The 13,202-nt window shown below is 39.3% G+C and overlaps 7 protein-coding genes across 7 annotated transcripts; 2 read left to right on the top strand and 5 right to left on the bottom strand.

Moving 5' to 3' along the window:
* Nucleotides 1-130: 130 nt before the first annotated feature.
* ELE39_002459 (poly-binding fabm) lies at nt 131-2,368 on the bottom strand (the record flags this gene model as incomplete). The annotated part of the gene is made up of 1 exon (XM_067345309.1): nt 131-2,368. One exon carries the CDS (start codon nt 2,366-2,368, stop codon nt 131-133), a length of 2,238 nt encoding a protein of 745 aa, XP_067202077.1.
* Nucleotides 2,369-3,029: 661 nt separating this feature from the next.
* ELE39_002458 (ferredoxin Fd1) lies at nt 3,030-3,961 on the bottom strand (the record flags this gene model as incomplete). Its single annotated transcript, XM_067345308.1, has 4 exons — nt 3,030-3,221; nt 3,512-3,622; nt 3,684-3,729; nt 3,807-3,961. 4 exons carry the CDS (start codon nt 3,959-3,961, stop codon nt 3,030-3,032), a joined length of 504 nt encoding a protein of 167 aa, XP_067202076.1.
* A 124-nt stretch (nt 3,962-4,085) lies between these two features.
* On the bottom strand, nt 4,086-4,868 carry ELE39_002457 (uncharacterized protein; the record flags this gene model as incomplete). Its single annotated transcript, XM_067345307.1, has 1 exon — nt 4,086-4,868. The coding sequence occupies one exon, from the start codon at nt 4,866-4,868 to the stop codon at nt 4,086-4,088; it is 783 nt and encodes a 260-aa protein (XP_067202075.1).
* A 642-nt stretch (nt 4,869-5,510) lies between these two features.
* Nucleotides 5,511-6,398, bottom strand: ELE39_002456 (multi-pass transmembrane; the record flags this gene model as incomplete). The annotated part of the gene is made up of 1 exon (XM_067345306.1): nt 5,511-6,398. One exon carries the CDS (start codon nt 6,396-6,398, stop codon nt 5,511-5,513), a length of 888 nt encoding a protein of 295 aa, XP_067202074.1.
* A 653-nt stretch (nt 6,399-7,051) lies between these two features.
* Nucleotides 7,052-8,182, top strand: ELE39_002454 (tyrosyl-tRNA synthetase (tyrosyl-tRNA ligase) class-I aaRS; the record flags this gene model as incomplete). Its single annotated transcript, XM_067345304.1, has 1 exon — nt 7,052-8,182. One exon carries the CDS (start codon nt 7,052-7,054, stop codon nt 8,180-8,182), a length of 1,131 nt encoding a protein of 376 aa, XP_067202072.1.
* A 600-nt stretch (nt 8,183-8,782) lies between these two features.
* On the top strand, nt 8,783-9,523 carry ELE39_002453 (Bax inhibitor-1 integral membrane protein with 6 or more transmembrane domains; the record flags this gene model as incomplete). Its single annotated transcript, XM_067345303.1, has 1 exon — nt 8,783-9,523. One exon carries the CDS (start codon nt 8,783-8,785, stop codon nt 9,521-9,523), a length of 741 nt encoding a protein of 246 aa, XP_067202071.1.
* A 371-nt stretch (nt 9,524-9,894) lies between these two features.
* ELE39_002452 (uncharacterized protein) lies at nt 9,895-12,699 on the bottom strand (the record flags this gene model as incomplete). Its single annotated transcript, XM_067345302.1, has 1 exon — nt 9,895-12,699. One exon carries the CDS (start codon nt 12,697-12,699, stop codon nt 9,895-9,897), a length of 2,805 nt encoding a protein of 934 aa, XP_067202070.1.
* Between the last annotated feature and the right edge of the window lie 503 nt (nt 12,700-13,202).

Below are 13,202 nucleotides of genomic sequence, written 5' to 3'. Positions count from 1 at the left end.
CACAAACAACCAAAGCTCATTTCTACGCCTAATTAGATGAACAATAGGTAAAAGTCAAACAACGGAGGAATAAAAAAAATCTAGTGTTATAACACTTCTATTAGCAAAAAAAGACTCAGAATCTCTAGATTTACGTGCTAATTTGTTGCTGAGCACGTTCAAGTACGACCATGGCCTCATCTACCTTGTTTTTGATTTCAATGTCTGAACTCAAAAGCTCCAATAACTCATTGTTGTCCATTTCAAGCATCATTCCGGTAATCTTTCCTGCCAATTCTGGTTGGAACTGGGCAATAATTGGGAAAAGTCTTTCTCCAAGTAATTGTTTTTGCATGCTAGGGGAGGCAGCAGCTAATGTAGCAGCAGTTAGAGGAACATCGGGTTGTGGGATTAAGGGATTTTGGACAAGTGCGCCGTTTGATGGGTCCATTTGCCTATTTTGTATCATATCAACACGCTGCATTTCAGATCCCTTAACGTTTTGCGGAAATTTGAATCCTTGCTTCTGCATCTGCTGAACCTGACCATGAGAACCTGGCCTTCCTCCTTGTCCATTACCTTGAACATGCCTGTTATGCATTCTTTGGTTGTTTCCTCCAGTCCTATTATTTTGAGCATTTTGAACTCCTGAAACGGTGTTACCAGTGACTCCATTTTGGACAGACCCAGTAGCACCAGCAGCTCCGTTTGGAGCAACTCCACTCTGTTGAATAACATTTCCATTATAGGCTGTCATCTGAGGACCACCTGCCATTTGAGGAGGCATACCTCCTGCAGTATATGTCATTCTTGCTGGATTTGGTCTCCATGGATTGTTCATTGCATTTTGATTTGGGAAGCCTCCTGTAACCATCGCTCTACCATGCGGCATAGCTGTCGCTGCCACATTTGGATTTCCAGGAATAAAGTACATTTGGGGTGGGACACCGAACTGCATAGGAGCTCCATGTACTCCTGGTGGACCTGGGGGGATCGCTCCGGGCCTTAAAACTGGAGGTACAGCTCCTCCTCTGATACGCTGTTGAAGACGTAATGCTCTCTGTTCCTTGCGCTCATGGAGGCCTACATATAGTGGCTTTCCACGTACAAGCTTAAGATGCATCTCAGTAATGGCTTTCGTAGCTTCATCAGGGGAGAGGAATGAAACAAACCCAAATCCTCTAGAAACTCCCGATTCGTCAGTTTTAATACTGACAGAAGATACTGTTCCAAATGGTTCAAACATAGAGCGGAGATCCTCCTCATTGATTGAATCTGCCAAATTCTTCACATAAAGATTCACTCCCTGATAACGTTGGTGGCTCTCTTTTACAGCTTCGTGTTGAGACTTCAAGACCACCTGACGCTCATTCTTCTTTTGTGCTCTAGAAACATATAATCTATTTGGTTGTACATCAGCTGAAACATTTTTGTCAGCTGGCCCATCCTCATTTTGTGTACATTCCTCGTTAGATGATCCTGAAGAATCCTTTGACGCCTCATTAGATGCATTTTGCTTCTTGTTAAAAGCCTCCCCAGACTCCTGTTTAGATGAAGTTTCAGAATCAGCTCCAGCCTCGTTTTCAGCTGAAGTTTCTGCTGTAGAGTCCAATTCAACTCCAACTGAAGTAACTAAAGCATTGTGTAATGCAGCGACCGCAGCCTTAGCGGAGTCGGGGTTCTCAAAGTTCACAAAACCAAAGGGCCTACCCTTAGAGTCGGACTGCAAGACCAATGAGCTGATTTTGCCATAAACTCCAAATATTTTGTATAAAAGATCTTCAGTCCAGCTCTTAGGGATGTGCTTGACGTAAACATTAGTGAACGTCTTATCCTTTTCGGAGAAACGTTCAGCTTTCTTCTGGAATTTTCCGACATAGATAGGACGATCTCCCAAAACGGCCCCATTTAACCTAGAAATGGCCTCTTTTGCACTGTCCGCATGCTCAAAATGGATGAAACCATATCCCAAAGACTTGCCCTCAACATCCGTAGCGATCTTACATGACATAATGTTTCCGAATAGACTGAAAGTATCAAACAGAGTCTTGTTATCAATCGACTTATCCAAATTCTTGACAAATACGTTTCCATCATTGTTTCTTCTGGATGCTGGGTCGCGCAAACACCACATAATTCTGCATGGACGGCCACGAATGCATGTGAAATTAAGAGTATCAAGAGCTCTCTCAGCATCTGCTACGCTATTGTAATTTACATAAGCATAGCCCAAGCTTCTTCTTGTAAGAGCGTCTCTGCAAATACGTACTGATGATACAACTGCAACACTATTAAATATTTCATACAACATTGTCTCGGTCACATCTGCATCCAAATCACCCACATAAAGGGAGGCACTAACCGGTACCACATTATTGTTACTTGTCATCTTTTCAATAGGCCTTCTTCACAAAAAATCTGATTCTGTTTGTTTGGCTAAAACTATAGGGCAACCCTTTGACTCTATAATTGCAACCAATGGTCTTTTTTTTATTTTTTTTTTTTTTGACTAAAAACAGCCTTTTGAGTTCTTCCGTAAATTTACAAAGTTATTCTTGACTTGAGCATTTTCTCTCTAATACCTCTTTAGACATTATTTTATTATTAACTTGCTATTCATTTTATTACCTTCGTTTCCTACTGGACATACTTTCCTGTCGCCTTTGGTGCATCGTTACTTATTCCTACATTAATTTCAATTACTTTATAATGCTTCAAACACTTTACGCATAACACTCCACTTATTTTAGACGTAATCATTCTGTTAATTTTAATGAATCTAATTAACAATTAGGCGCCAAATAATAGGCCTATATAAGTGGATTTACAAGTCAGTATAATCCACAAACACCATTATTAATAATGTCCTTGCCTGTCAAAGCTGACTTAGAATGTACTTTGATACGTGTCTATTTCGCGGGATTTTCTGTAATCAAACATTCATTGTTATTTATTTTTCCCTCTTCACGACCTTATACTTTCCCACCTTTATTAGAGACGGAATAAATACCGGCAATATAAAAGTGGAAAGGCGCGCCATTGTTGCCGCCTCAGTGTGGTAATGGTTTAAACCCATCAACATAAAAGTTTCGTGTCATGTTAGGAAGACGAATATTTCCTTTCGTTAGTCTTTCATCAACGTTTATTTGGCATGCTAATCTTGAGGTTTCGCAGACCTGTGGTGCCATATCTAGCATATCCTCTTCTCTTTCTGATGGTGGTTCTAGCTCATTATAAACTTCCTGTGAACAGAGGAATGAGTGATGAACAAAGATGAGCTTGAGCCTTTCTAGGGTACGAGAACACAATGCACAAGTGCAGATTGCGAAGAAGCTTTGATCTGTGTGTGCTTAAGGAAGAATAGATTCTTCTCTTTACAGCTACTCCTCTTTGTCTATGAACTCTTTACGAATTCTCAGATCCTTACGTTAAAAAGGACCTTATGGCGTTTATTTGGAACCTCACCTTGAAATCCGACCGATGATTTGCTCTCTTTTTCTCGTCTCCTAGTTAACCTATTTAATAAACTTACTTTATCCAAAATTACATGACATGTGCTGCAGGCTAAAGATGCCTCACATGCTCCTTCAATGTCTAGTTCCTCGTGCTGGGCAGCTTCTAAGAGAGAAACATTCTTTGGAGCCTGAATCGTGGTGAAGTTGGTTTCAGTGATTATAAAGAAAAGCTTATGTGCTTGAACTTACATTGAAAACCTTTTTTTCCCCACTTCTCAATATAAACGAGAGCTTTCTGAGAACCAAATTAGTAGTTTATTTAAAAGTTGAGCTTCAGTTATAATTTTTTAAGCCTAGATTAGATTAACTTACATCTTTGGATGATCTTCTTTGGACCATAGTTGTGGATCTGAGTGAAAAAAACGTTTACATGATGATAAAAGCGCTCTCTTACCAAAGCATGGTAGGGTTGAGGAAATTCCTGAGGAAATTGGCTTGCTGATCCTCAAAATCAAATTATTTAACATTTACAAAACTTTAAATAATCTGTGAGTGTTTGGCGGGAACATCTGTGGTTGTAAAGAAAAAGTTTATGGTTTTATTATGGCGTAAAAACATGTATTGGGATTTTCTCTGACCAACTCCAAGTACTCATTGAGATGAAACCCCAAAGCCTTCAATAAGGGATTCTGTGACTGAAAGAAGGGAAGTCGCTTCACCCCATCTGTACCTTTCCTTTGTTGAGGCAATACATTTGATGACTATATTTAGGCATGAAACATATTCAAAAAGTGCAAATCCAGAGTCTCTCATTATAACCATTTCCCTGAATAAAATGTCCACAAGTACATGGAAATCCATTGTGTCGCAATGCAAAGACTTTTGTCTTTTCATGTTTCTAAGTATATCACTTAAAAGAAGCATTAAACCGGCATACTTCTTAAAGTGCTCTGTTCCATATTCAATAGAGTTATTTTGGTTAAGTAGTAGAAGAATACATTCCATTACAATATACCCGTGCTTGTTTTCGAGTATCTCCCCCACAATTGGGCTATCAATTCCATCGTATTGGCTAGATAAGTAGCTCAAATATGGACTCGGAGCTGCTATTTCCTCCTTTTTGATGGATGTAAATTTGCTTTGCTGTTCTTGATGGTCTCTAGTTCTAACTTTTGCATAGTTATCCAATGCCCACTCGTAGTGCATTGCCGCAAGCTTATTCAACAAATCTGCAGTGCCAGTTGTTATGGTCTTTGACTCTGAACTTAGCCTGGATGTGGAATTCTCTGCATCGGAAATGCTTTCAGCTTTGGGTGGAAATAGTGGCTGAATTGGAGCTCTTAAATCCAGACCGTCCCCAAATATTCTCATACTTTTTTCTCTATATGTAACCAACAATTTAATAGTTTCAGAAACCTTTTTTATATCTTTCATTCTCGTTATATTTTGTTAATTATCAACGCTTTTATCATAGGTAATCTCAATAATTGCTTGGGCCTGTATTTAAAATTAAGGTATGGAAAATAGAGAAGTTTGTTTGCTTCCAAAAGTGACAATAATATGCCGCTACTTGTCAATATATTGATACTTTTTATCTATTATTTTTTCTGAAAATATGATTATCTTTTGCATACATTTTATTAAACTTCTTGTCATCCCCTCCCCACACACCATACATACATTTCTGAGCATCCTCACGGATAATTGTAAAATTACCGCTTTGGGAATAAAAAAGCCTTCTTTCAAACCGTTTGGTAAACTGTAACTCGAAATATTAGCCTGCAAAATAAAAAAACTTTAATTTCCCCCTCAAATATACTACACCAAAATATCTCAATAATTTATTCGTCTTGAATTTATACCATCTCCATTTACAGGTAATTATTACCGTTTGCAAAACTTGCCAGTGCATGAGTGCATGCTTTTACCGCCGAATTACGTGGCATACAAATCGGTCAAAACCGAATTATTAAGAAGTAAAGTGGGAACATAGAAAATAAGAGTAGTCAAATCAGGAAATCAAAAAACAAAGATATATAATAAAAATTTTCTAAGTATGTGGGTTTAGGTATAATGCTAGACAAAAAGGTTGACGATTTGGTTAATAACCCAAATTGAAATGATTGAAATAAAGAGTATAACAGGTAGAGGAACTTTAATGTTTTCCAAAAGCACGTTAATATGATCCCGAATAATTTGGTAAAATTTCTGGTTAAGCTTTGCCTTTTTACTATACTTTGGTCTTTTATATCCGTAACTTTGGGTCTTTTGTCTAATTCCAGGTTTAAGAACTGAAGCAGCCGAGACACCATTAAAACATTCTGTATTGTACTCTGTGAGACTAGTAGGGCTTGATGATGAATTAAAGTCCTGATGTGTGGAGAATCCGTTTAATGAACAGAACTCTGTGGGGTCAGTTGTAATTGCATGTAAAGGAGAGCAAATGACTGATGAATCCGTACAGGGAATAAGGTTGAGCCTAATGAAAGATATATCCTCACTATTACGTATATAGGAGTTTTGTATATTATCAAAATAGTCCTCATAGCAAGCATCATACCATAGATTACAGTAAGATTGACAAAGAATTGGGGATTTCTGTATAACTTTTTTTCCAACTCCAATATCGGCATCACAGTATGAACAAAATGACTTTTGATAGAAGTTTGAGCATCTGGTAGAAAGAGATGACCGTGCCACGAGCGCTGAAAAAAGTCTTGAAATTGCTTCAGAATGGCTCTTTTTACAGCAAGTTCGTTTTTCATGTTCTTTACAAATAGGAAACTCGTTCAAAAAATAGTATGGAAGGTGTTTTTCATCATTCTTATTGTTGTAAATTTCCAAACAAAATTGTTCCTGATCTTCTCCCTTGCTCCACACAATAATATTTAATAGTCCCAAAATTGATGCTAATAATATCTTTGACAACATTTTATGTTTATGTATAGACAATGGCTTTTGCATTGTCTGCATAAGAATTTGACTTTATACCAATTCCATTATACTTAGACTAATTCATTGAGAAGACTTGTTCCACCTTCCTCCTTGAAACTGATTCTTTTATCTTGATTCACTGATATTTTTAACCCGAAGAATTTCCCGCCCATTTCGTCTCCCGTCAGTATATAATTTTAAATGAAAGTTATTAAATGAATAACGAGTACTGACTTTTTTAAATTTTATTTTCTTTTTTAAATAAATGTTTTAATCAGAGCTTTGCAATTCAAATAATTACCTATATTTGGAATAATATGTTTGTTTCTGTGTTTAAGCATTAACTGCTTTAATTATTGCTATTGTTTAAAACTTAAATTTTACATGCCAGCGGAGTATGCCATTTTTCTCTTTTTTTCTTTTCTGAAAACACTACTCACGACTTAAAGATGGTACTTAAGTCACATTTTGGACAATTTGTTAAAGAAAGTGCACCAAAATTCGGCTTTGGAAGCTTTGAGTATGTGACTAAAGATACTCATGACAAATAGTGTGTCTTTTTGGCGCTCAAAGTTTTTTCAGAGTTTAAACAGATTAGAAAAGATCATTAAAGACTGAAAAAGGGGTTTAAAGAAAAAGATTCTTCAAAAAAAAAAAATTTTGCTCAAAAAATTGTTGAAAATATGTTATCTGAGAGCTGTACGGAAACGATCCCCAAGTACATTTTGAGAGGAAGTGAAGAGCCTTTGAGAAGGTCAAAATTAACTTTAGAGGAAAGACACAAGCTATGTTTATCAGTTGGGGAAGAGTGTATTCAGGAGGCAGAACTATTGGAATTATTAAGGAGAAAGGAACATCCAATTTGTTATGATGGATTTGAGCCTTCAGGAAGAATGCACATTGCTCAGTGTATATTAAAGACTATTAATGTTAATAAATTAACTGAATGTGGATGCATTTTCGTATTTTACGTAGCAGATTGGTTTGCTCTACTGAACAATAAGATGGGTGGTGATCTTGAAAAGATCAAGATCGTTGGTGAATATTTTGTTCACATATGGAAAGCTGCAGGAATGGATATGACTAATGTAAGATTTGTTTGGGCATCGGATTTCATTAACGGTGAAGATTCCAATGAATATTGGTTAAGAGTATTTGATATTTCTAGAAAGTTTAATATTACTAGAATTAAAAGATGTTGCCAAATTATGGGGAGACAAGAAAGTGATGAGCAACCATGTGCTTCAGTCTTTTATCCATGTATGCAGTGCGCAGATATATTCCAACTGAAAGCAGATATTTGTCAATTAGGTATGGACCAGAGAAAAGTAAATATGCTTGCTAGAGAATACTGTGATGTAGCTGGAATCAAACAAAAGCCTGTGATTCTTTCCCATAAGATGCTTCCTGGGTTACTTGAGGGACAAGAAAAGATGTCAAAATCTGATACTTCTTCTGCAATCTTTGTAGAAGATACTCCTGAAGCTGTTGTTAAAAAAATTAAAAAGGCCTTCTGTCCCCCAGGAGTTATTGAAGGTAACCCGTGCATTGAATATATTAATGCCCTAGTGTTCCCTAAATTCGGTCATTTCCACGTTTCCAGAAAGCAAGAGTATGGAGGTGATATTACTTTTACTAATAAGGAAGATTTCCACAAAGCTTACCTTACCGGAGATCTCCATCCTGGCGATCTGAAAAAAGGTCTTTCTGATGCTTTGAACCTTATGCTACAGCCAATTCGTGACCACTTTAACACCGATCCTAGGGCTAAAGAACTTTTACAGCTTGTTCAGTCATTCAAAGTCACCAAGTAATTTTGGAACAATACTTCAACTTCAGAACAAAACTGCAATATTGGCTTTTAACCCTTAACAACAATTATTCTATCTCCACCCCCCTCTCTCTTTTCTTAGTTTCTTTCCTCTCCCCTTTTTTACCTCTTCCATCCATACACATTCTCCACTCATGCATACACTCTACCGCTACATTTGCCATCTATAACCCCACACCATCATACTCTAATTTGCATGAATTTACCGCTCTAACACGTAATTCATGCCAGACTTTCTTTAATTTTCTCACCACCTACTCAGATTCCCGCCTAATTCAAAGCTTTATTTCCTTCCTGCCATTAATATTTTTAAAAGGCAATAGACAAGACGTTCACATACCGGTATTAAACAAAAACTAAAGGACGCCAAGATCGAATATATAATACAAGGAAAGAAAGATCCGACAAGGAAAGTTGGATTTTTATTTAATTGTTTTTTGTATTAAGAAAAGGAAGCAAGCTCACCAAAGGAGCAAGGGCATACTGTTCGAAATCCTTATTAGAACTAACAATCTCTTTATTAGATTTTGAAAACTAAGTCGCACAACTCGAATTGACTAAAATTCAATTAGCTTCGGGCAAAATGGAATCATTTTTTGCGACTAATTCAAGAAAGTCCCAATTCAGTGGAAACTTTTTTAATTCATCTGATCTGACTTCAATTCAGCAAACCCATCTATTGAAAATGTATTCTTCCATTATTGCTGGTTCATTTGTGACGGTATTTGGTGTGACTACATTTATTAATGGAATGATAAGACTTAACTCACTTCTTGGTCTTTTGATTGGCATTGCTGTCACATTCTACTTGACTGGATCATCATCCAATAAGAGCTCTCTCTCTATTACTCGTTTGGCAGCTTATTTGTTACTCTGCTTTGTAATTGGAAATGGACTTGGACCTTTGATTTTATTTGGTAACTTCGTTAATCCTGTTATAATCCCCACAGCCCTTGTAACCACATGTATTATCTTCATATCACTATCTTTTGGAGTTTTATTCACTAAAAAAAGACTTTCTCTATATACCACTTCTTTCATTTTCACAACTATCGCATACCTTGGACTTGTGTCATTTTTCAACATCTTCACAAGATCCAAGTTTGTTGATTCACTCTTATCATATGCCTTTGTTATGGTCTACTCCTTTTATATTTACTACGATACCCAAAAGACTCTTGAAGCTGTTGCATATGATGAAAGAGATTTCCTTCTTCATTCTATTCAGCTTTACCTCGATGTTGTCAACCTCTTCAGCAGGATTGTGGTTATTTTAATCAGAAAACATCAAGAAGAGGAAGAAAAGCGTAGAAAGAGAGAGTAGAACTCAGATCATTAACATTTATTACTTTACGACTAGAATATCAGTATACTAACATCTTCATTAATCTATTTAGAGAAACATAATTTGCCCCATTATAGTCAATATTCTAACCGAAATCCCAGACGAAATTCTGTACGTTACCCAAAGCCTCCCCTCACACGCCCTGCTCTATATTCTGCGCTGCTCCCACAGAGTCTCCACTTCTCGCCCTTCTTACTATATTACATCTTTGATCTTTCTTATCTCTTTTAGAAATCCCATCCTCTTATTTTAGAGAACCAGGCAGACAAGATGCACATTCCGGGGTTTGGTATTCATGACATTTGTGTTACAAACCTATCGTCACATCACATTGTCGGTGCATCCCTCTCCTACTTCCACGAATTCAGAAAACAAAAATCCATTCCAAAATTCGCTGTTCCAGCCCCACTACCTCCCCCTCCTCCCGTCAGGAATGACAGAGGAGAGCATTCAGAGTACTCCGAGGAGATTCCTATTCCTTGGCCACCTCTTAGAAATGGAGGGACGACGCCTCCACTTGGCATTATGAAAGAGCTATTAGTGACGTTATTGTCCGAGAGAGACGATGGGACTGAAGAGGCTGGAGCACTAGAAGTAAACACACCCGGTGAATTCAAAAAGTAGTCGTTATTGTGACTAACCGGGACTCCCTCGGCAAGTCCTGGAAGAGCCCGAGTCTGAATTTGGACTCGGGATTGAGCTTGGTCCTGGAAGCGGAGACTAGTCTCTAGGTGTGACGGAGAGCCGATAATGGACTCCCTCAGCTTCTGAGAGGCGGTCTGACTGGTGGATATCTGTGTGGACGAGGAAGAATTTTGGTTCACTAGATTGCCATGATTAGTAGTAAAAGGCGACTCTGAAGCACTACTAGAGGCGTTTATGGAAGAACTCTTGATAATAAATGGTGTCAACGCCCAATCTTGGGCAGATTTAGAATATGAATGAGAATCATAAAGACATTGATTCAAATTTTGAGAATTGGCAGTGGTGCCATTTCCCTTCGCAAAAGCCTCAAAGGGTGCCACTCCCCAGGCGTCAGCAATGGATTCACCAATTTCTGGTTGGTCGAGCCACTGAAAACAGGCATATCCCTTCGAGGATAGATTCATAGCGTTAGATAGGTTCTCCGAATTGTTGGCAGAAATCCAATTATTCATCTCCGAAGCCTCGTTGATCAGCTTGTTGTAGCCGTTAAAGTCCCCAAAAAAGGGGTCATGGAAGGACGGAGAAGCCCCTTGGGAACTTTGAAATGGACATGAATCCAACGTCAGTCCAGGAGTCGGTACTGAGTGCTTGTCAGAATTACCCTTCTCCAGGTAAGCCGCTCCGAGCTGGTAAAACCCTGCCGAATTCGACGTTGCAACAGGGTTTGAGCTGGCCCGGAAGCCAACATCTTTTTCATTCTGGAATATCTGAATAGCACCTGCAGTCTTGGAAGGAGGTGGAGGAGGAGGAGGCACGAGATACCTAACCGGCTGCTGCTGCTCAGTTCCTGTAGGGTAAGACGACTTGCCAAGCATGGAGCTGGTCTTAGCCGATGACTGGAAGGACGTTAGAGGGATGTTGACACCCTGAATAGCTCTCGAGGTGTGCCTCGGGATATGTTGGAGCCCATAATGAGAGAAGAGCAGATCCGGGAGATTCTGTGTTCCCGAAGTCGCTGCCATTCCTGTAGGCTGAATAGAACCAATTCCTCCTACTCCTTGAGGATGCTCGGAACGGCCAGACCCAAAGATATTGTGGGAGCCTTTTAAAGAGCTTGAGGGGACTGTGGAGGCCCGTAAACAATCTTCAGCTAAAGCTGCAAGATCAGACTTGGAGAATCCCTCAACATTTAGTATACCGGGACCATTTTGTGCGACCCCGAACCCCGAAACGCTCCCAATGCCTCCGGGATTCTCATAGCCACTTGCAATTACCCCAGAACCGTTTGCTACAGAGTGGCTTGAGAGTCCGGAGAAGCCAGCCGAAGACACTCCCGCTCCAGCGCTGTTAGAGGAATTGGCTGTAGAGGAGACACTTGCAGAAGACTTGTACCTCTTGCCTCTCTTCCTTTCTTTATGCTGGAAATGACAGAAACAACAATGTACGCCATTCCTGCACTTCTTGTTGGTCTTATTGACGAAAACACAGGGCTTACAGAGACCCAAAATATGCGTGAAAGAGCCCAGAGAGAGAGAAACATCGCCAGAATCCTTCCCAGTTGAACCGAAATGGTCTTCTTGCTGTTGAGGTTCCCCTCCAACTACCTCACTCTGAAGAAGGCTCTCAAAAATGTGGCTGGGCCAGGAAACGTCAAAGTACTTGAGAAGAGCCCCCAGTATAGAGGGAGTACTGGCAACATTGGCCAGGTTAAGTCCGCTTGGATGTTCGGTAGTGTTGATGATGTCACCTATTGTGTATTCAGCAGTTTCCTTTCCGAGGAAGGTACCATAGTTAGGAAACGGAAGCTTTCCGAGGAGAAATTGAGAGCTCAACACGCCTTCAGCATTTCTCATTTCATTGGCTTCCGGGGAATCAAACCCACCAGCAAATTCCTTGTTAATGCTTTTGGTGTTGCTGGCAAGCCTGTCAGTGGGACGGCGGTCTAAAGCCTCAACTGATGGATCTATCAGCCTCAAGATCTCTCTGACAGCATGGAGTTCCAGTTCCACTCTGTGGGAATCGCTAATGCAGGATCTGTAGAGGAAGAGACTAGACACCAGGAACTCCTTGGAAGGAGTCATGGACTCCCCCCCAGAGGCTGAAGAGGAGTCCGATGGAATGCTTGAACCTGCACTACTCATACCCAAAGCCGTACCAACTGTGCTTGAAGACAGCTCCGCACTATTTTGAAGCCTCCATCGGATGCATATAAGGACGATGTATCTGAGCTCCGAAATTGAGACCAGAAGAGATTCGTCTAAAGTTCTTCCTAAGTCAGAGCTCTTTGCCTCTTGGTTAAATAATTGGAAGCCACCCAAGACTTCCTGGCCTGAAATTCCACAATTCTGGGAAGGATTTCCGAACTGAACCCTAATTCCAGAAAGGTTGGGACTCAAATCTGACACAGAGACCAAGCCATGGTCAGAATCTGTTCTTCCACACACAAGATTTGCGTTTCCCAAGATTTCGATTCCTCCATTTTCACTTGAAATTCTTTCTTCGAAACTCATTGGTATTCGAGCAGCCTAATAATCATTTCACACTAAGACTTTCTTGTTTCTAACGCGTATTTACCTCTAGGTCCAGAACGTTCACTGTGATAAACAGCTCCAGGGCACAATCCCCAGCGTCTGTTCAGCAGTGACGAAGACCTCCTTACCTTATTAGATTTTACTACCTTTCAGAGCAATTCTTTATTTACCACACGTTTGTATTTCAAAGTTTTCTCCGAATATTTTTAACTCTTGTAATTCCTATAATATTACATTGATCTTTCAAAGTAAACTTGTTGTGTATTCAACTCCTGAGTCTGAGATACTCCTATTGCCTGATCCTTTGTTTATTGATTGCTCATTTATTTCTATTCGTAATTTTCATACACAAATTGTTTTCCTTCGATACTAAGAAATAAAAAAAACTATATGTATTTTTGTGAGGAGTCCGGTTACCTCTATATAATCATTTGTATTTTGGCACACTTGTTTAATGCTTTGGGTTATTAATACTTTGCTGA

The sequence above is a fragment of the Cryptosporidium sp. chipmunk genotype I genome (assembly GCF_004936735.1).
Source record: "Cryptosporidium sp. chipmunk genotype I strain 37763 chromosome Unknown contig_26, whole genome shotgun sequence".
Taxonomy (NCBI): Eukaryota; Apicomplexa; class Conoidasida; order Eucoccidiorida; family Cryptosporidiidae; genus Cryptosporidium; species Cryptosporidium sp. chipmunk genotype I.
This window is presented reverse-complemented; position numbering and strand designations above follow the sequence as displayed.